The 23,637-nt window shown below is 42.1% G+C and overlaps 1 protein-coding gene across 11 annotated transcripts in view; it reads right to left on the reverse strand.

Annotated features, from left to right (window-relative positions):
• Window positions 1–23,637, reverse strand: part of LOC139751252 (CBY1-interacting BAR domain-containing protein 1-like) — a 98,156-nt gene that overhangs the window by 70,292 nt on the left and 4,227 nt on the right. For all 11 annotated transcript variants that reach the window (XM_071666520.1, XM_071666530.1, XM_071666550.1 and 8 more), the window contains 2 exons: window positions 1,390–1,491; window positions 1,146–1,274 (listed from right to left, as the gene is read on the reverse strand). In XM_071666520.1, coding sequence (XP_071522621.1) covers window positions 1,146–1,274; window positions 1,390–1,491 — 231 coding nt within the window. The remainder of the gene's footprint in view (window positions 1–1,145; window positions 1,275–1,389; window positions 1,492–23,637) is intronic.

Consider the following 23,637-nt stretch of genomic DNA (forward strand, 5'->3'; position numbering starts at 1 on the left):
TTGAAGAAAATTCAGTAGTAACACAGAGGAAGCATCCAACTTTTGTTTACAATAAATCTTCATTTTCATACTTGTCCGTTGTTTCCCACAATAGCGAGGTAGTGCCTGAAACAGGACAATAGTCCTAGCACTTATATCCATTCAAACTGTCATGTTTAACACAATGCCAAGCCCCACATACCATTCCATGGTCTCTCCTGTCCACATCTATGCCCTGGTACAGCCCTATAACATAATGTTGCCCCCAATATACAAACTTCTCCATTTCATTCTACACCATGTGAGCCTCACACCTCATGGATATTCATCTCAAACTTGCAACTTAAATCTGATCACAACCAGAAAATTCTACAGCATATACTCAAGACACTTTACACTGTTATATCAGCATCTAAAGAATTAACAGACATAATTTCTGTAACTCTAGTTTGGATTTTGTTGAGTTACAATGCTCAAAGAAAGGCTTAACTTGGGATTTAACTCGGATCATAACCTGTGGAAGATTCCACTTCTGGCAATGAAACGTAATACATATATTTCTATAATTTTCCAAACAATATTTCCACCTATTCTTATCTCATCCCCGGTAACTATACTGAAATGCAAGCACCACAAGTGCTCCATGGAACAATCTTCCAATTTAGGTGTACAAGCAATGTGTCTTAAGTACAGCTGCCTTGTTTTCCTATTAAATCAAAAGATAATGGTGTCAGGCTCTCAAAAAGAAGTTCATTTAGTGACAAAAGTACATTTCTAATGACTTAACTCTGACTGTGGAAATCACCAAGATTTAAGATGCTATTCCCTGAAAAATCTTACTAAGCAATGGGGGAAGAGCCTCAAACAGTATCTTCCTAAGTAAACTCACACAATTCATCATGAAAATAATTCATTTTTTCTGCTGTGCTCTCATCATTATACAAGATCCCTGGTACCTTTATAATAACAACACCATAGATCAAGATTCTCAAGGGCATTTCATTCAATAACTAGTGTAAAATCCCAAACAATGTCATTCATACAAAAAATGATCAAACACTAAATCTGAACAACAATGTAATCCAAGCAAAGTATAAATAAACTTGAATGAACTGAGATTTTTGGAAGAAAATTATTCATTGCATAAACTAGTTGTTATGGCTCACCTGTAATCTTGAACAGCTGCCAAGGTATCTGCTGTTTCACAAAGCGCAGATCGCAAACTTTTGTTTAAGTTTTCTACTTCACCGTAGTCCATGAGAGTTTGAGAAACTTCATCTCCTTTATCCCGTAGTCTTGTTAAGGAAAAGAGAGAAAACAATGTGCAGGAAAATTAAACCATTCACCTACTTTACAAAAATGTTGTTGAACACATTACAAAATTCAAAATTTCTCATCTGTATCACTTACTTAGCTGTTTTCCTTGTGTAAGCCCCCAAGGCACTGCAGATCTGGGCAAAATGCTTCTCAACACCAGCTATTCTTTCCTGAATAAACTTGGTTTGATCTGAACTGTTTATGGGATAAATAAGTCATTAACATTATTTAATGATAACATAATGCATTAATATACACATACATACATACATATATATATATATATATATATATATATATATATTTTTTTTTAATTTTCCAAAAGAGGGAACAGAGAAGGGGGCCAGGTGAGGATATTCCCTCAATGGCCCAGTCCTCTGTTCTTAGCGCTACCTCGCTAACGCGGGAAATGGCGAATAGTTTGGTTTCAGAAGTGGTAGAGGATGTGTGGATCAGGTGTTTGCTTTGAAGAATGTATGTGAGAAATACTTAGAAAAGCAAATGGATTTGTATGTAGCATTTATGGATCTGGAGAAGGCATATGATAGAGTTGATAGAGATGCTCTGTGGAAGGTATTAAGAATATATGGTGTGGGAGGCAAGTTGTTAGAAGCAGTGAAAAGTTTTTATCGAGGATGTAAGGCATGTGTACGTGTAGGAAGAGAGGAAAGTGATTGGTTCTCAGTGAATGTAGGTTTGCGGCAGGGGTGTGTGATGTCTCCATGGATGTTTAATTTGTTTATGGATGGGGTTGTTAGGGAGGTGAATGCAAGAGTTTTGGAAAGAGGGGCAAGTATGAAGTCTGTTGGGGATGAGAGAGCTTGGGAAGTGAGTCAGTTGTTGTTCGCTGATGATACAGCGCTGGTGGCTGATTCATGTGAGAAACTGCAGAAGCTGGTGACTGAGTTTGGTAAAGTGTGTGAAAGAAGAAAGTTAAGAGTAAATGTGAATAAGAGCAAGGTTATTAGGTACAGTAGGGTTGAGGGTCAAGTCAACTGGGAGGTGAGTTTGAATGGAGAAAAACTGGAGGAAGTGAAGTGTTTTAGATATCTGGGAGTGGATCTGGCAGCGGATGGAAACATGGAAGCGGAAGTGGATCATAGGGTGGGGGAGGGAGCAAAAATTCTGGGAGCCTTGAAGAATGTGTGGAAGTCGAGAACATTATCTCGGAAAGCAAAAATGGGTATGTTTGAAGGAATAGTGGTTCCAACAATGTTGTATGGTTGCGAGGCGTGGACTATGGATAGAGTTGTGCGCAGGAGGATGGATGTGCTGGAAATGAGATGTTTGAGGACAATGTGTGGTGTGAGGTGGTTTGATCGAGTAAGTAACGTAAGGGTAAGAGAGATGTGTGGAAATAAAAAAAAGCGTGGTTGAGAGAGCAGAAGAGGGTGTTTTGAAATTGTTTGGTCACATGGAGAGAATGAGTGAGGAAAGATTGACCAAGAGGATATATGTGTTGGAGGTGGAGGGAACGAGGAGAAGAGGGAGACCAAATTGGAGGTGGAAAGATGGAGTGAAAAAGATTTTGTGTGATCGGGGCCTGAACATGCAGGAGGGTGAAAGGAGGGCAAGGAATAGAGTGAATTGGAAAGATGTGGTATACTGGGGTTGACGTGCTGTCAGTGGATTTAATCAAGGCATGTGAAGCGTCTGGGGTAAACCATGGAAAGTTGTGTAGGTATGTATATTTGCGTGTGTGGACGTATGTATATACATGTGTATGGGGGTGGGTTGGGCCATTTCTTTCGTCTGTTTCCTTGCGCTACCTCGCAAACGCGGGAGACAGCGACAAAGCAAAAAAAAAGAAAAAAAAAAAAATATATATAGGGGATAGGGGAGAAAGAATACTTCCCACGTATTCCGTATTCCCTGCGTGTCGTAGAAGGCGACTAAAAGGGAAGGGAGCGGGGGGCTGGAAATCCTCCCCTCTTTTTTTTTTTTTTTTTTTCCAAAAGAAGGAACAGAGAAGAGGTCCAGGTGAGGATATTCCCTCAAAGGCCCAGTCCTCTGTTCTTAACGCTACCTCGCTATCGCGGGAAATAGCGAATAGTATGAAAAAAAAAAAAAAAAAAGAAATATAATATATATATATATACATATATATTTATATATATATATATATATATATATATATATATATATATATATATATATATTATCCCTGGGGATAGGGGATTAAGAATACTTCCCACGTATTCCCTGCGTGTCGTAGAAGGCGACTAAAAGGGGAGCTAGCGGGGGGCTGGAAATCCTCCCCTCTCTCTTTTTTTTTTTTTTTTTTTAAAAAAAGAAGGAATAGAGGGGGCCAGGTGAGGATATTCCAAAAAAGGCCCAGTCCTCTGTTCTTAACGCTACCTCGCTAATGCGGGAAATGGCGAATAGTTTAAAAGAAAAAAAAAAAAAAAAAAATATATATATATATATATATATATATATATATATATATATATATATACATATACATACATACACACATACATACGCACATATACACACATACATATATCTATACATACGAAAAATGCAAGAAACAATTTAGAAAACTGAAACCTCTAGCTCGAAATGAAATGAAAAACGAAAAGTCACATTATGGTTCAACCTCTGGCTATGGAAAAGGGAAATGTACAATCCACCCACACAAACGTCAACAGCAGCTTTCATCAATTCAACCACTGTTTCACACTGCCCGGTCCACCTCTCCCATCATGAAACAGGAACACCGGCCTATGATGTTTCTCAATTGTCTTCATCACACAAAGCACAACCATATCTTGAATACATGAGCATAGGTAGCTGGTCATCCGCCATAATAAAGCCTTGACAGACCAAAAATTTATCTGGACCTCAACTTTTCCAGTACATTTCTGAAAAACACCTTTTTGCTTTCCATCTCTATCACTTTGAAAAAAAAAAAAAAACTCCCCTTTGTTCACATTTCAATGAAAGAATAAGCTTCAATGTCTAAGCTACATTTTTTTTCCAATTTCACTATTTTCTTGTCAGAGCACCATGTACGAAAAACTATCACTCCAGTAACACAACTATAAACATTTACTTCCCCTTTAAAAAAGTTCTGGGGAAGTCTGTCTCGATACACTGCGGGTCACTCTACCACCTGGCGAGGTTTGTGTTGCAATGGTTCTTGATTCACAAACGTAGTAGCATCACTGGTGGGCGGAGGAACATTCTTGTAACCAAAGCGAGGATCACAGTCCGTGCAACTCCATTATGATGGTTCTTCTCATGACGCGACGCTTAAGCTGTGACCATGGCTGCCCCTTTTTTTTTTTTTTTTTTTTTGTCATATTCCTGTTATGTGTAGGCTGAGGCAGGTGGCAAGATGTTGCTGACTCGTTGTACAGGGTGAGGGGGAAACATTTCTTGACTGGCGCCTCTCACATCCGTTGAGAAGCATTTAGATTAAGCCGACACGAGACATCCAGCAGCGTGAGTGCGCGCGCTCCACAGCTTGTGTAGATGGGCGTGCCCGAGTCGTTACTGTAGAACATGATGAGGACGGGGAGGTCGTCCTCGAGCGTCGTGGACATGTCGCACGGCAGCAGCGCCTCGCCCTCCATCACCGCCGTCACGTTCACAAGGGGACAGTTTCAAAAGATGATTGCAATAGCACAACAGCCGCCACTTGTACCCCAGCCTCCAGGTTCTGCGAGGGTGTCCACTGCCACTGCTCCAAGCGTCTGCTTCGGGAATGACAATGGAAAGTTGTGTGGGGCCTGGATGTGGAAAGGGAGCTGTGGTTTCGGGCATTATTGCGTGGCAGCTAGAGACTGAGTGTGAACGAATAGGGCCTATGTTGTCTTTTCATAGTGCTACCTCGCACACATGAGGGGGGAGGGGGAAGGTATTCCATGTGTGGCGAGGTGGCGATGGTAGTGAATGGGGGCAGACAGTGTGAATTGTGTGCATGGGTATATATGTATGTGTCTGTGTATGTATATATATGTGCACATTGAGATGTATAGGTATGTATATTTGCGTGTGTGGACGTGTGTGTGTATACATTGTGTATGGGGGTGGGTTGGGCCATTTCTTTCGTCTGTTTCCTTGCGCTACCTCGCAAACGCGGGAGACAGCGACAAAGCAAAATAAATGAATAAAAATAATATATATATATATATATATATATATATATATATATTTATACACTCGAGGAACTAAAGTGTTTTAGATATCTGGGAGTGGATCTGGCAGCGGATGGAACCATGGAAGCGGAAGTGAATCATAGGTTAAGGGAGTGGGCGAAAATCCTGGGAGCCTTGAAGAATGTATGGAAGTCGAGAACATTATCTCGGAAAGCAAAAATGGGTATGTTTGAAGGAATAGTGGTTCCAGCAATGTTGTATGGTTGCAAGGCGTGGGCTATGAATAGAGTTGTGCGCGGGAGGGTGGATGTGCTGGAAATGAGATGTTTGAGGACAATGTGTGGTGTGAGGTGGTTTGATCGAGTAGGTAATGTAAGGGTAAGAGAGATGTGTGGAAATAAAAAGAGCGTGGTTGAGAGAGCAGAAGAGGGTGTTTTGAAATGGTTTGGTCACATGGAGAGAATGAGTGAGGAAAGATTGACCAAGAGGATATATGTGTCGGAGGTGGAGGGAACGAGAAGTGGGAGACCAAATTGGAGGTGGAAAGATGAAGTGAAAAAGATTTTGAGTGATCGGGGCCTGAACATGCAGGAGGGTGAAAGGCGGGCAAGGAATAGAGTGAATTGGATCGATGTGGTATACCGGGGTTGACGTGCTGTCAGTGGATTGAATCAGGGCATGTGAAGCGTCTGGGGTAAACCATGGAAAGTTATGTGGGGCCTGGATGTGGAAAGGGAGCTGTGGTTTCGAGCATTATTGCGTGACAGCTGGAGACTGAGTGTGAACGAATGGGGCCTTTGTTGTCTTTTCCTTGTGCTACCTCGCACACATGAGGGGGGAGGGGGATGGTATTCCATGTGTAGCGAGGTGGTGATGGGAATGAATAGGGGCAGGCAGTGTGAATTGTGTGCATGGGTATATATGTATGTGTCTGTGTGTGTATATATATGTGTACATTGAGATGTATAGGTATGTATATTTGCGTGTGTGTGTGTACATTGTGTATGGGGGTGGGTTGTGCCATTTCTTTAGTCTGTTTCTTTGCACTACCTCGCAAACGCAGGAGACAGCGACAAAGCAAAATAAATAAATAAATAAATAAATAAATATATATATATATATATATATATATATATATATATATATATATATATATATATATATATATATATGAATGAAGTCAGGGGTTAGTGAGAGGACAAGAGCAAGGGAAGGAGTAGCAATACTCCTGAAACAGGAGTTGTGGGAGTATGTGATAGAATGTAAGAAAGTAAATTCTCGATTAATATGGGTAAAATTGAAAGTTGATGGAGAGAGGTGGGTGATTATTGGTGCATATGCACCTGGGCATGAGAAGAAAGATCATGAGAGGCAAGTGTTTTGGGAGCAGCTAAATGAGTGTGTTAGCGGTTCTGATGCACGAGACCGGGTTATAGTGATGGGTGATTTGAATGCAAAGGTGAGTAATATGGCAGTTTAGGGAATAATTGGTATGCATGGGGTGTTCAGTGTTGTAAATGGAAATGGTGAAGAGCTTGTAGATTTATGTGCTGAAAAAGGACTGATGATTGGGAATACCTGGTTTAAAAAGCGAGATATACATAAGTATACTTATGTAAGTAGGAGAGATGGCCAGAGAGCGTTATTGGATTACGTGTTAATTGACAGGCGTGCGAAAGAGAGACTTTTGGATGTCAATGTGCTGAGAGGTGCAACTGGAGGGATGTCTGATCATTATCTTGTGGAGGCTAAGGTGAAGATTAGTATGGGTTTTCAGAAAAGAAGAGTGAATGTTGGGGTGAAGAAGGTGGTGAGAGTAAGTGAGCTTGGGAAGGAGACCTGTGTGAAGAAGTATCTGGAGAGACTGTGTACAGAATGGAAAAAGGTGAGAACAATGGAAGTAAGGGGAGTGGGGGAGGAATGGGATGTATTTAGGGAATCAGTGATGGATTGCGCAAAAGATGCTTGTGGCATGAGAAGAGTGGGAGGTGGGCTGTTTAGAAAGGGTAGTGAGTGGTGGGATGAAGAAGTAAGAGTATTAGTGAAAGAGAAGAGAGAGGCATTTGGACGATTTTTGCAGGGAAAAAATGCAATTGAGTGGGAGAAGTATAAAAGAAAGAGACAGGAGGTCAAGAGAAAGGTGCAAGAGGTGAAAAAAAGGGCAAATGAGAGTTGGGGTGAGAGACTATCAGTAAATTTTAGGGAGAATAAAAAGATGTTCTGGAAGGAGGTAAATAGGGTGCGTAAGACAAGGGAGCAAATGGGAACTTCAGTGAAGGGCGTAAATGGGGAGGTGATAACAAGTAGTGGTGATGTGAGAAGGAGATGGAATGAGTATTTTGAAGGTTTGTTGAATGTGTCTGATGACAGAGTGGCAGATATAGGGTGTTTGGGTCGAGGTGGTGTGCAAAGTGAGAGGGTTAGGGAAAATGATTTGGTAAACAGAGAAGAGGTAGTAAAAGCTTTGCGGAAGATGAAAGCCGGCAAGGCAGCAGGTTTGGATGGTATTGCAGTGGAGTTTATTAAAGAAGGGGGTGACTGTATTGTTGACTGGTTGGTAAGGTTATTTAATGTATGTATTGTTGACTGGTTGGTAAGGTTATTTAATGTATGTATGACTCATGGTGAGGTGCCTGAGGATTGGTGGAATGCGTGCATAGTGCCATTGTACAAAGGCAAAGGGGATAAGAGTGAGTGCTCAAATTACAGAGGTATAAGTTTGTTGAGTATTCCTGGTAAATTATATGGGAGGGTATTGATTGAGAGGGTGAAGGCATGTACAGAGCATCAGATTGGGGAAGAGCAGTGTGGTTTCAGAAGTGGTAGAGGATGTGTGGATCAGGTGTTTGCTTTGAAGAATGTATGTGAGAAATACTTAGAAAAGCAAATGGATTTGTATGTAGCATTTATGGATCTGGAGAAGGCATATGATAGAGTTGATAGAGATGCTCTGTGGAAGGTATTAAGAATATATGGTGTGGGAGGCAAGTTGTTAGAAGCAGTGAAAAGTTTTTATCGAGGATGTAAGGCATGTGTACGTGTAGGAAGAGAGGAAAGTGATTGGTTCTCAGTGAATGTAGGTTTGCGGCAGGGGTGTGTGATGTCTCCATGGTTGTTTAATTTGTTTATGGATGGGGTTGTTAGGGAGGTAAATGCAAGAGTTTTGGAAAGAGGGGCAAGTATGAAGTCTGTTGGGGATGAGAGAGCTTGGGAAGTGAGTCAGTTGTTGTTCGCTGATGATACAGCGCTGGTGGCTGATTCATGTGAGAAACTGCAGAAGCTGGTGACTGAGTTTGGTAAAGTGTGTGGAAGAAGAAAGTTAAGAGTAAATGTGAATAAGAGCAAGGTTATTAGGTACAGTAGGGGTGAGGGTCAAGTCAATTGGGAGGAGAGTTTGAATGGAGAAAAACTGGAGGAAGTGAAGTGTTTTAGATATCTGGGAGTGGATCTGTCAGCGGATGGAACCATGGAAGCGGAAGTGGATCATAGGGTGGGGGAGGGGGCGAAAATTTTGGGAGCCTTGAAAAATGTGTGGAAGTCGAGAACATTATCTCGGAAAGCAAAAATGGGTATGTTTGAAGGAATAGTGGTTCCAACAATGTTGTATGGTTGCGAGGCGTGGGCTATGGATAGAGTTGTGCGCAGGAGGATGGATGTGCTGGAAATGAGATGTTTGAGGAAAATGTGTGGTGTGAGGTGGTTTGATCGAGTAAGTAACGTAAGGGTAAGAGAGATGTGTGGAAATAAAAAGAGCGTGGTTGAGAGAGCAGAAGAGGGTGTTTTGAAATGGTTTGGGCACATGGAGAGAATGAGTGAGGAAAGATTGACCAAGAGGATATATGTGTCGGAGGTGGAGGGAACGAGTAGAAGAGGGAGACCAAATTGGAGGTGGAAAGATGGAGTGAAAAAGATTTTGTGTGATCGGGGCCTGAACATGCAGGAGGGTGAAAGGAGGGCAAGGAATAGAGTGAATTGGAGCGATGTGGTATACAGGGGTTGACGTGCTGTCAGTGGATTGAATCAAGGCATGTGAAGCGTCTGGGGTAAACCATGGAAAGCTGTGTAGGTATGTATATTTGCGTGTGTGGACGTGTGTATGTACATGTGTATGGGGGGGGGGGGCATTTCTTTCGTCTGTTTCCTTGCGCTACCTCGCAAACGCGGGAGACAGCGACAAAGTATAAAAAAAAAAAAAAAAAAAAAAAAAAAAATATATCTTATCCCTGGGGATAGGGGAGAAAGAATACTTCCCACGTATTCCCTGCGTGTCGTAGAAGGCGACTAAAAGGGGAGGGAGCGGGTGGCTGGAAATCCTCCCCTTTCTTGTTTTTTTTAATTTTCCAAAAGAAGGAACAGAGAAGGGGGTCAGGTGAGGATATTCCCTCTAAGGCCCAGTTCTATGTTCTTAACGCTACCTTGCTAACGCGGGAAATGGCAAATAGTATGAAAAAAAAAAAATATATATATATATATATATATATATATATATATATATATATATATATATATATATATATATATTATTTTTATTTTTTTATTTTGCTTTGTCGCTGTCTCCCGCGTCTGCGAGGTACCGCAAGGAAACAGATGAAAGAAATGGCCCAACCCACCCCCATACACGTATATATACATACACGTCCACACACGCAAATATACATACCCATACATCTCAATGTACACATATATATACATACACAGACACATACATATATACACATGCACAGTTCACACTGTCTGCCTTTATTCATTCCCATTGCCACCTCGCCACACATGGAATAACATCCCCCTCCCCCGTCATGTGTGCGAGGTAGTGCTAGGAAAAGACAACAAAGGCCCCATTCGTTCACACTCAGTCTCTAGCTGTCATTCAATAATGCCCGAAACCACAGCTCCCTTTCCACATCCAGGCCCCACACAACTTTCCATGGTTTACCCCAGATGCTTCATATGCCCTGATTCAATCCATTGACAGACGTCGACCCCGGTATACCACATCGATCCAATTCACTCTATTCCTTGCCCGCCTTTCACCCTCCTGCATGTTCAGGCCCCGATCACACAAAATCTTTTTCACTCCATCTTTCCACCTCCAATTTGGTCTCCCACTTCTCCTTGTTCCCTGCACCTCCGACACATATATCCTCTTGGTCAATATTTCCTCACTCATTCTCTCCATGTGCCCAAACCATTTCAAAACACCCTCTTCTGCTCTTTCAACCACGCTCTTTTTATTTCCACACATCTCTCTTACCCTTACATTACTTACTCGATCAAACCACCTCACACCACATATTGTCCTCAAACATCTCATTTCTGGCACATCCACCCTCCTGCGTACAACTCTAACCATAGCCCACGCCTTGCAACCATACAACATTGTTGGAACCACTATTCCTTCAAATGTTCTCGACTTCCACACATTCTTCAAGGCTCCAAGGATTTTTGCCCCCTCCCCCACCCTATGATTCACTTCCGCTTCCATGGTTCCATCCGACGCCCGATCCACTCCCAGATATCTAAAACACTTCACTTCCTCCAGTTTTTCTCCATTCAAACTTACCTCCCAATTGAATTGACCCTCAACCCTACTGTACCTAATAACCTTGCTCTTATTCACATTTACTCTTAACTTTCTTCTTTCACACACTTTACCAAACTCAGTCACCAGCTTCTGCAGTTTCTCACATGAATCAGCCACCAGCGCTGTATCATCAGCGAACAACAACTGACTCACTTCCCAAGCTCTCTCATCCCCAACAGACTTCATACTTGCCCCTCTTTCAAAAACTCTTGCATTCACCTCCCTAACAACCCCATCCATAAACAAATTAAACAACCATGGAGACATCACACACCCCTGCCACAAACCTACATTCACTGAGAACCAATCACTTTCCTCTCTTCCTACACGTACACATGCCTTACAACCTCAATAAAATCTTTTCACTACTTCTAACAACTTGCCTCCCACACCATATATTCTTAGTACCTTCCACAGAGCATCTCTATCAACTCTCTCATATGCCTTCTCCAGATCCATAAATGCTACATATAAATCCATTTGCTTTTCTAAGTATTTCTCAGGCACCTCACCATGAGTCATACATACATTAAATAACCATACCAACCAGTCAACAATAGTCACCCCATTTTTTAATAAAATCCACTGCAATACCATCCAAACCTGCTGCCTTGCCGGCTTTCATCTTCCGTAAAGCTTTTACTACCTCTTCTCTGTTTACCAAATCATTTTCCATAACCCTCTCACTTTGCACACCACCTCGACTAAAACACCCTATATCTGCCACTCTATCATCAAACACATTCAACAAACCTTCAAAATACTCACTCCATCTCACTACTTGTTATCAATTCCCCATTAGCCCCCTTCACTGAAGTTACCATTGGCTCCCTTGTCTTACGCACTTTATTTACCTCCTTCCAGAACATCTTTTTATTCTCCCTAAAATTTAATGATACTCTCTCACCCCAACTCTCATTTGCCCTCTTTTTCACCTCTTGCACCTTTCTCTTGACCTCCTGTCTCTTACTTTTATACATCTCCCACTCATTTGCATTTTTTCCCTGCAAAAATCGTCCAAATGCTTCTCTCTTCTCTTTCACTAATAATCATACTTCTTCATCCCACCACTCACTACTATTTCTAATCAGCCCACCTCCCACGCTTCTCATGCCACAAGCATCTTTTGTGCAAGCCATCACTGCTTCCCTAAATACATCCCATTCCTCCCCCACTCCCCTTACCTCCTTTATTCTCAACTTTTTCCATTCTGTACTCAGTCTCTCCTGGTACTTCCTCACACAAGTCTCCTTCCCAAGCTCTCACCACCCTCTTCATCCCAACATTCTCTCTTCTTTTCTGAAAACCCATACAAATCTTCACCTTCGCCTCCACAAGATAATGATCAGACATCCCTCCAGTTGTACCTCTCAGCACATATACATATATATCTTTTTTCTTTCTTTCAAACTATTCGCCATTTCCCGCGTTAGCGAGGTAGCGTTAAGAACAGAAGACTGGGCCTTGGAGGGAATATCCTCACCTGGCCCCCTTCTCTGTTCCTTGTTTTGGAAAATTAAAAAAAAAAAACGAGAGGGGAAGATTTCCAGCCCCCTGCTCCCTCCCCTTTTAGTCGCCTTCTACGACACGCAGGGAATACGTGGGAAGTATTCTTTCTCCCCTATCCCGAGGGATAACATATGTATATATATATATATATATTTTTTTTCTTGCTTTGTCGCTGTCTCCCGCGTTTGCGAGGTAGCGCAAGGAAACAGACGAAAGAAATGGCCCAACCCACCCCCATACACATGTATATACATACGTCCACACACGCAAATATACATACCTACACAGCTTTCCATGGTTTACCCCAGACGCTTCACATGCCCTAATTCAACCCACTGACAGCATGTTAACCCCGGGATACCACATCGATCCAATTCACTCTATTCCTTGCCCTCCTTTCACCCTCCTGCATGTTCAGGCCCCGATCACACAAAATCTTTTTCACTCCATCTTTCCACCTCCAATTTGGTCTCCCACTTCTCCTTGTTCCCTCCACCTCCGACACATATATCCTCTTCGTCAATCTTTCCTCACTCATTCTCTCCATGTGCCCAAACCATTTCAAAACACCCTCTTCTGCTCTCTCAACCACGCTCTTTTTATTTCCACACATCTCTCTTACCCTTATGTTACTTACTAGATCAAACCACCTCACACCACACATTGTCCTCAAACATCTCATTTCCAGCACATCCATCCTCCTGCACACAACTCTATCCATAGCCCACGCCTCGCAACCATACAACATTGTTGGAACCACTATTCCTTCAAACATACCCATTTTTGCTTTCCGAGATAATGTTCTCGACTTCCACACATTCTTCAAGGCTCCCAGAATTTTCGCACCCTCCCCCACCCTATGATCCACTTCCGCTTCCATGGTTCCATCCGCTGCCAGATCCACTCCCAGACATCTAAAACACTTTACTTCCTCCAGTTTTTCTCCATTCAAACTTACCTCCCAATTCACTTGACCCTCAACCCTACTGTACCTAATAACCTTGCTCTTATTCACATTTACTCTTAACTTTCTTCTTTCACACACTTTACCAAACTCAGTCACCAGCTTCTGCAGTTTCTCACATGAATCAGCCACCAGCGCTGTATCATCAGTGAACAACAACTGACTCACTTCCCGAGCTCTCTCATCCCCAACAGACTTCATACTTGCCCCTCTTTCCAAAACTCTTGCATTCACCTCCCTAACAACCCCATCCATAAACAAATTAAACAACCATGGAGACATCACACACCCCTGCCGCAAACCTACATTCACTGAGAACCAATCACTTTCCTCTCTTCCTACACGTACACATGCCTTACATCCTCGATAAAAACTTTTCACTGCTTCTAACAACTTGCCTCCCACACCATATATTCTTAATACCTTCCACAGAGCATCTCTAGCAACTCTATCATATGCCTTCTCCAGATCCATAAATGCTACATACAAATCCATTTGCTTTTCTAAGTATTTCTCACATACATTCTTCAAAGCAAACACCTGATCCACACATCCTCTTCCACTTCTGAAACCACAAATCTGCCACTCTATCATCAAACACATTCAAACCACAATCATATATATATATTTTTTTTTTTTTTATACTTTGTCGCTGTCTCCCGCGTTTGCGAGGTAGCACAAGGAAACAGACGAAAGAAATGGCCCAACCCCCCCCATACACATGTATATACATACGTCCACACACGCAAATATACATACCTACACAGCTTTCCATGGTTTACCCCAGACGCTTCACATGCCTTGATTCAATCCACTGACAGCACGTCAGCCCCGGTATACCACATCGCTCCAATTCACTCTATTCCTTGCCCTCCTTTCACCCTCCTGCATGTTCAGGCCCCGATCACACAAAATCTTTTTCACTCCATCTTTCCACCTCCAATTTGGTCTCCCTCTTCTCCTTGTTCCCTCCACCTCCGACACATATATCCTCTTGGTCAATCTTTCCTCACTCATCCTCTCCATGTGCCCAAACCACTTCAAAACACCCTCTTCTGCTCTCTCAACCACGCTCTTTTTATTTCCCCACACCTCTCTTACCCTTACGTTACTCACTCGATCAAACCACCTCACACCACACATTGTCCTCAAACATCTCATTTCCAGCACATCCATCCTCCTGCGCACAACTCTATCCATAGCCCACGCCTCGCAACCGTACAACATTGTTGGAACCACTATTCCTTCAAACATACCCATTTTTGCTTTCCGAGATAATGTTCTCGACTTCCACACATTCTTCAAGGCCCCCAGAATTTTCGCCCCCTCCCCCACCCTATGATCCACTTCCGCTTCCATGGTTCCATCCGCTGCCAGATCCACACCCAGATATCTAAAACACTTCACTTCCTCCAGTTTTTCTCCATTCAAACTCACCTCCCAATTGACTTGACCCTCAACCCTACTGTACCTAATAACCTTGCTCTTATTCACATTTACTCTTAACTTTCTTCTTCCACACACTTTACCAAACTCAGTCACCAGCTTCTGCAGTTTCACACATGAATCAGCCACCAGTGCTGTGTCATCAGCGAACAACAACTGACTCACTTCCCAAGCTCTCTCATCCCCAACAGACTTCATACTTGCCCCTCTTTCCAAAACTCTTGCATTTACCTCCCTAACAACCCCATCCATAAACAAATTAAACAACCATGGAGACATCACACACCCCTGCCGCAAACCTACATTCACTGAGAACCAATCACTTTCCTCTCTTCCTACACGTACACATGCCTTACATCCTCGATAAAAACTTTTCACTGCTTCTAACAACTTGCCTCCCACACCATATATTCTTAATACCTTCCACAGAGCATCTCTATCAACTCTATCATATGCCTTCTCCAGATCCATAAATGCTACATACAAATCCATTTGCTTTTCTAAGTATTTCTCACATACATTCTTCAAAGCAAACACCGGATCCACACATCCTCTACCACTTCTGAAACCACACTGCTCTTCCCCAATCTGATGCTCTGTACATGCCTTCACCCTCTCAATTAATACCCTCCCATATAATTTACCAGGAATACTCAACAAACTTATACCTCTGTAATTTGAGCACTCAAGTGAGAAGGTTAGGGAAAATGATTTGGTAAACAGAGAAGAGGTAGTGAAAGCTTTGCGGAAGATGAAAGCCGGCAAGGCAGCAGGTTTGGATGGTATTGCAGTGGAATTTATTAAAAAAGGGGGTGACTGTATTGTTGACTGGTTGGTAAGGTTATTTAATGTATGTATGACTCATGGTGAGATGCCTGAGGATTGGCGGAATGCGTGCATAGTGCCATTGTACAAAGGCAAAGGGGATATATATATATATATATGCATAGTGCCATTGTACAAAGGCAAAGGGGATATATATATATATATATATATTTTTTTTTTTTTTTTTTTTTTTTTTTTTTTATACTTTGTCGCTGTCTCCCGCGTTTGCGAGGTAGCGCAAGGAAACAGACGAAAGAAATGGCCCAACCCCCCCCCCCCCCATACACATGTACATACACACGTCCACACACGCAAATATACATACCTACACAGCTTTCCATGGTTTACCCCAGACGCTTCACATGCCTTGATTCAATCCACTGACAGCACGTCAACCCCTGTATACCACATCGCTCCAATTCACTCTATTCCTTGCCCTCCTTTCACCCTCCTGCATGTTCAGGCCCCGATCACACAAAATCCTTTTCACTCCATCTTTCCACCTCCAATTTGGTCTCCCTCTTCTCCTCGTTCCCTCCACCTCCGACACATATATCCTCTTGGTCAATCTTTCCTCACTCATTCTCTCCATGTGCCCAAACCACTTCAAAACACCCTCTTCTGCTCTCTCAACCACGCTCTTTTTATTTCCACACATCTCTCTTACCCTTACGTTACTTACTCGATCAAACCACCTCACACCACACATTGTCCTCAAACATCTCATTTCCAGCACATCCATCCTCCTGCGCACATCTCTATCCATAGCCCACGCCTCGCAACCATACAACATTGTTGGAACCACTATTCCCTCAAACATACCCATTTTTGCTTTCCGAGATAGTGTTCTCGACTTCCACACATTTTTCAAGGCTCCCAAAATTTTCGCCCCCTCCCCCACCCTATGATCCACTTCCGCTTCCATGGTTCCATCCGCTGACAGATCCACTCCCAGATATCTAAAACACTTCACTTCCTCCAGTTTTTCTCCATTCAAACTCACCTCCCAATTGACTTGACCCTCACCCCTACTGTACCTAATAACCTTGCTCTTATTCACATTTACTCTCAACTTTCTTCTTCCACACACTTTACCAAACTCAGTCACCAGCTTCTGCAGTTTCCCTGCGTGTCGTAGAAGGCGACTAAAAGGGAAGGGAGCGGGGGGCTGGAAATCCTCCCCTCTCGTTTTTTTTTTTTTTTCCCAAAAGAAGGAACAGAGAAGAGGGCCAGGTGAGGATATTTCCTCAAAGGCCCAGTCCTCTGTTCTTAACGCTACCTCGCTGTCGCGGGAAATGGCGGATAGTATGAAAAAAAAAAAAAAAAAAAAAATATATATATATATATATATATATATATATATATATATATATGATTCAACAAACCTTCAAAATACTCACTCCATCTCCTTCTCACATCACCACTACTTGTTATCACCTCCCCATTTGTGCCCTTCACTGAAGTTCCCACTTGCTCCCTTGTCTTACGCACTTTATTTACCCCCTTCCAGAACATCTTTTTATTCTCCCTAAAATTTAATGATACTCTCTCACCCCAACTCTCATTTGCCCTCTTTTTCACCTCTTGCACCTTTCTCTTGACCTCCTATCTCTTTCTTTTATACATTTCATTTCAAGCTAGAAGTTTCAGTTTTCTAAATTATTTCTTACTTTTTTCATATGTATATATATGTATATGTGTGTGTATATGTTTGAAGGAATAGTGGTTCCAACAATGTTGTATGGTTGCGAGGCGTGGGCTATGGATAGAGTTGTGCGCAGGAGAATGGATGTGCTGGAAATGAGATGTTTGAGGACAATGTGTGGTGTGAGGTGGTTTGATCGAGTAAGTAACGTAAGGGTAAGAGAGATGTGTGGAAATAAAAAGAGCGTGGTTGAGAGAGCAGAAGAGGGTGTTTTGAAATGGTTTGGGCACATGGAGAGAATGAGTGAGGAAAGATTGACCAAGAGGATATGTGTGTCGGAGGTGGAGGGAACGAGGAGAAGTGGGAGACCAAATTGGAGGTGGAAAGATGGAGTGAAAAAGATTTTGTGTGATCGGGGCCTGAACATGCAGGAGGGTGAAAGGAGGGCAAGGAATAGAGTGAATTGGATCGATGTGGTATACCGGGGTTGACGTGCTGGCAGTGGATTGAATCAGGGCATGTGAAGCATCTGGGGTAAACCATGGAAAGCTGTGTAGGTATGTATATTTGCGTGTGTGGACGTATGTATATACATGTGTATGGGGGTGGGTTGGCTATTTCTTTCGTCTGTTTCCTTGCGCTACCTCACAAACGCGGGAGACAGCGACAAAGCAAAAAAAAAAAAAAAAAATTATATATGATGTGAGAAGGAGATGGAGTGAGTATTTTGAAGGTTTGTTGAATGTGTTTGATGATAGAGTGGCAGATATAGGGTGTTTTGGTCGAGGTGGTGTGCAAAGTGAGAGGGTTATGGAAAATGATTTGGTAAACAGAGAAGAGGTAGTAAAAGCTTTGCGGAAGATGAAAGCCGGCAAGGCAGCAGGTTTGGATGGTATTGCAGTGGAATTTATAAAAAAAGGGGGGTGACTGTATTGTTGACTGGTTGGTAAGGTTATTTAATGTATGTATGACTCATGGTGAGGTGCCTGAGGATTGGCGGAATGCGTGCATAGTGCCATTGTACAAAGGCAAAGGGGATAAGAGAGAATGCTCAAATTACAGAGGTATAAGCTTGTTGAATATTCCTGGTAAATTATATTGCAGGGTATTGATTGAGAGGGTGAAGGCATGTACAGAGCATCAGATTGGGGAAGAGCAGTGTGGTTCCAGAAGTGGTAGAGGATGTGTGGATCAGGTGTTTGCTTTGAAGAATGTATGTGAGAAATACTTAGAAAAGCAAATGGATTTGTATGTAGCATTTATGGATCTGGAGAAGGCATATGATAAAGTTGATAGAGATGCTCTGTGGAAGGTATTAAGAATATATGGTGTGGGAGGCAAGTTGTTAGAAGCAGTGAAAAGTTTTTATCGAGGATGTAAGGCATGTGTACGTGTAGGAAGAGAGGAAAGTGATTGGTTCTCAGTGAATGTAGGTTTGCGGCAGGGGTGTGTGATGTCTCCATGGTTGTTTAATTTGTTTATGAATGGGGTTGTTAGGGAGGTGAATGCAAGAGTTTTGGAAAGAGGGGCAAGTATGAAGTCTGTTGTGGATGAGAGAGCTTGGGAAGTGAGTCAGTTGTTGTTCGCTGATGATACAGCACTGGTGGCTGATTCATGTGAGAAACTGCAGAAGCTGGTGACTGAGTTTGGTAAAGTGTGTGAAAGAAGAAAGTTAAGAGTAAATATGAATAAGAGCAAGGTTATTAGGTACAGTAGGGTTGAGGGTCAAGTCAATTGGGAGGTAAGTTTGAATGGAGAAAAACTGGAGGAAATAAAGTGTTTTAGATATCTGGGAGTGGATCTGGCAGCGGATGGAACCGTGGAAGCGGAAGTGAGTCACAGGGTGGGGGAGGGGGTGAAAATCCTGGGAGCCTTGAAGAATGTGTGGAAGTCGAGAACATTATCTCGGAAAGCAAAAATGGGTATGTTTGAAGGAATAGTGGTTCCAACAATGTTGTATGGTTGCGAGGCGTGGGCTATGGATAGAGTTGTGTGCAGGAGGGTGGATGTGCTGGAAATGAGATGTTTGAGGACAATGAGTGGTGTGAGGTGGTTTGATTGAGTAAGTAATGTAAGGGTAAGGGAGATGTGTGGAAATAAAAAGAGCGTGGTTGAGAGAATAGAAGAGGGTGTTTTGAAATGGTTTGGGCACATGGAGAGAATGAGTGAGGAAAGATTTATATACTTATCCAATAACGCTCTCTGGCCATCTCTCCTACTTACATAAGTATACTTATGTATATCTCGCTTTTTAAACCAGGTATTCCCAATCATGAGTCCTTTTTCAGCACATAAATCTACAAGCTCTTCACCATTTCCATTTACAACACCGAACACCCCATGTATACCAATTATTCCCTCAACTGCCACATTACTCACCTCGCAAACGCGGGAGACAGCGACAAAGTATAATAAAAAAAAAAAATATATATATATATATATATATATATATATATATATATATATATATATATATATATATAGGGAGAGAATGACTGAGGAAAGATTGACCAAGAGAATATATGTGTCAGAGGTTTAGGGAACGAGGAGAAGTGGGAGACCAAATTGGAGGTGGAAAGATGGAGTGAAAAAGATTTTGAGTGATCGGGGCCTGAACATGCAAGAGGGTGAAAGCGTGCAAGGAATAGATTGAATTGGAACAATGTGGTATACCGGGGTCGACGTGCTGTCAATGGATTGAACCAGGGTATGTGAAGCGTCTGGGGCAAACCATGGAAAGTTCTGTGGGGCCTGAATGTGGAAAGGGAGCTGTGGTTTCGGTGCATTATTACATGACAGCTAGAGACTGAGTGTGAAAGAATGTGGCTTTTTTGTCTTTTTCTAGCACTATTTCGCACACATGAGGGGGGAGGGGGTTGTTCTTTCATGTGTGGCGGGGTGGTGATGGGAATGAATAAAGGCAGACAGTATGAATTATGTACATGTGTATATATGTATATGTCTGTATATGTGCGTGTGTGGACGTGTATGTATATACATGTGTATGTGGGTGGGTTGGGCCATTCTTTCGTCTGTTTCCTTGCGCTACCTTGCTAACGCGGGAGACAGCGACAAAGCAAAATAAATAAATAAATAAATATTCCGCAAAGCTTTCACTACCTTGTCTCTGTTTACCAAACCATTCTCACTGACCCTCTCACTTCACACATCACCTTGACAAAAACACCCTACATCTGCCACTCTATCATCAAACACACACATCATCAGTTTTTTTTTTATCATCAAACACACACATCATCAGTTTTTTTTTTCTTTATCATACTCTGTCACTCTCTCCTGTATTAGTAAGGTAGCACAGGGAAACAGACGAAAGAATAACCTAACCCACCCACACACACAGTATATACATACACATCCACACATGCACATATACATACCTATACATTTCAACGCATCCATATATATACATACACAGACATATACATATATACACATGTATACAATTCATACTTGCTGTCTTAATTCCTTCCCGCAGCCACCCCGCCACACATGAAATGACACCACCCTCCCCCCGAACGTGCACGAGGTAGTGCTAGGAAAAGACAACAAAGGCCACATTCGTTCACACTCAGTCTCCAGCTGTCATGTATAATGCACCGAAACCACAGCTCCCTTTCCACATCCAGGCCCCAGAAAACTTTCTATGGTTTACCCCAGATGCTTCACATGCCCTGGTTCAATCCATTGACAGCATGTTGAACCCGGTTAACCACATCGTTCCAATTCACTCTACTCCATGCACACCTTTCATCCTCCTGCATGTTTTGGCCCGAATCGCTCAAAATCTTATTCACTCCATCCTCCCATCTCCAATTTGGTCTCCCAATTCTCCTTATTCCCTCCACTTCTGACACATATATCCTCTTTGTCAATCTTTCCTTACTCATTCTCTCCATGTGACCAAACCACTTCAATAGACCCTTTTCTGCTCTCTCAAACACATTCTTTTTAGTACCACACATCTCTCTTCCCTTTCATTACTACTCAATCAAACCACCTCACACCACATATTGTCCTTAAACATCTCATTTCCAACACATCCACTCTCTAGTTTGTTGTATGTTCTGGGGCCCTATAAACTAATAATACTGGGATATTTTTATGGAGCTTATCTCTGACATCAATAAGAAATTTTCATATTTGATCAGTGTTTCCCATGTTTGTGCCAGGAACAGACAGAAAAAAAAAAAAAAAAAAGGGCCACATCTGCTCACATCCATTCTTGAGCTGTCATTTGTAATGCATCAAAGTCACAGTTCTCTTTCCACAACCAGGCCCCACAGATCTTCACATGGTTTACCCTGGATGCTTCACATGCCTCGGTTGAGTCCACTGACAGCAAGCCAACCCCAATAAATCATATCATTCCCGTTCACTATGTCCCATGCACGCCTTTCCCCCTCCTACATGTTTGGGTCCCAGTCTTTCAAAATCTTTTTCACTTCATCCTTCCACCAATTTGGTCTCCTTGTTCTCCTTGATCCCTCCACTTCTGATGCATATATCCTCTTTGTCAGTCTTTGCGCACTCATTCTCTCCATATGTCCAAACAATATCAGTACAACCTCTTTTGCTCTCTCAACCACACCCTTTTTTTTTATCACACATCTCTCTTACCCTTTCAGTAATTGCTCGATCAAACCACCTCACACCACATATGTCCTAAAACATTTCATTTCTAATACATCCATCCTCTTCCACACAGCTTATTTATAGCCCATATCTAGCATCCATATAATGTTGTTGGGGCCACTATTCCTTTAAACACTCATTTTTGCCCTCCCATATAATTTTCTATCTTTCCACATATTCTCCAGCACTCCCAGAACCTTCACCCCCTCTCCCACCATAACTTCCATGGTCCCTTTCACTGTCAAGTCCATTCCCAAGTATCTAAACACTTCACTTCCTACAATTTTTCTCCATTCAAACTCACACCCCCAACTAACCTATTCTTTAACTTTGCTAAATGTAATAACCTTGTTGTTGTTCACATTTACTTTCAATTTCTCCTTTCACTCACTCTTCCAAAGTCAGTGACCAACTTCTGCAGTTTTTCAACTGAATCTTCCACCAGTGTTGTATCACCAGCAAACAACTGGCTCACTTCCCAATCCCTTTAATCCCCTAGACTGCATACTCGCCCCTCTCTCTAAGACTCTCACATTTACCTCCCAAATCACCCCATCTACAAACAAACTAATACAACATCATGAGCAGCTACAACACTTTTCAGCTAGGGATTTAGATGAAATTTAACAAAGAGCAAGACACCACTACTTATATAATTTGTCATATCACTCTTAACCCCATAAGAGCCCTAGTCATACCTGTATGTTTTAGGACATGGAGATGTTTGTTAAATTTGTACAGACTGTTCCTTCCACCATTGTTAAAATCTGAGGGCTTGCTTTACCAGCATGTAAATGTACTTTATGTCACAACTGAAATTAGCTCCAGAGAAAATACTAAAGCCATAGTTACACGCATAACACAATGTCTTACCTTGGATAATCACATAGCACAATATCTTAGATGCCCACATAGCTCAATGTATTACCTTAGATAACCACATAGCACAATGTCTTACCTTAGATACCCCCATAGCACAATGTCTTAACTTATGAGGACCCTTGCTGTATTTGTATGGGTTGCCTTTTCTCTGGGTTGTATGGGCTGTATGGGTTGCCTCTTCTCTGAAGAGATGCCTTGTAGCACAAACAGCCACATTTAACATTTGGAAAGAATCTTAGTTCTCAATGTCTATTCAACATAATTAGGGAAGATATGGCCCTTACATATACCCCACATAAATTATTGGCTAATTGGTAAGTCTTTGGGGCAATGATATGTAGATAATGATTCATGGGATGGTGAACAGTTAGTAGTACAAAAAATTCATCGTGTATCAGTAATCTATTGATGGTGTCAGAGAAATGACAATGTATGAGTAAGAAAAAGTCAACAAATGCCTGATAAGTCAGGCTTGTGCAGCGTGCCAAATCTAATTGTTTGCACAGCAAAAAATAAGGATAATTAGACAAGTCATCCCTTTATCTTTAAGTTCCTTGAGCAATTATTACCTGGCATTACTAAATTACTTTTCTTTTAATATTTCTATAAGCACATCCTAGGAGAACCCCCTCCCATGGAGAGAGGAAAAAAAATCATCCAGGCCTAGTCCTTCAAGGATTTTACAGTGTATCCTGAAACTGCATATTCACCATGGAACTCTCTCTCCAAT

Source organism: Panulirus ornatus, chromosome 1 (genome assembly GCF_036320965.1).
Source record: "Panulirus ornatus isolate Po-2019 chromosome 1, ASM3632096v1, whole genome shotgun sequence".
NCBI classification, from domain to species: Eukaryota; Metazoa; Arthropoda; class Malacostraca; order Decapoda; family Palinuridae; genus Panulirus; species Panulirus ornatus.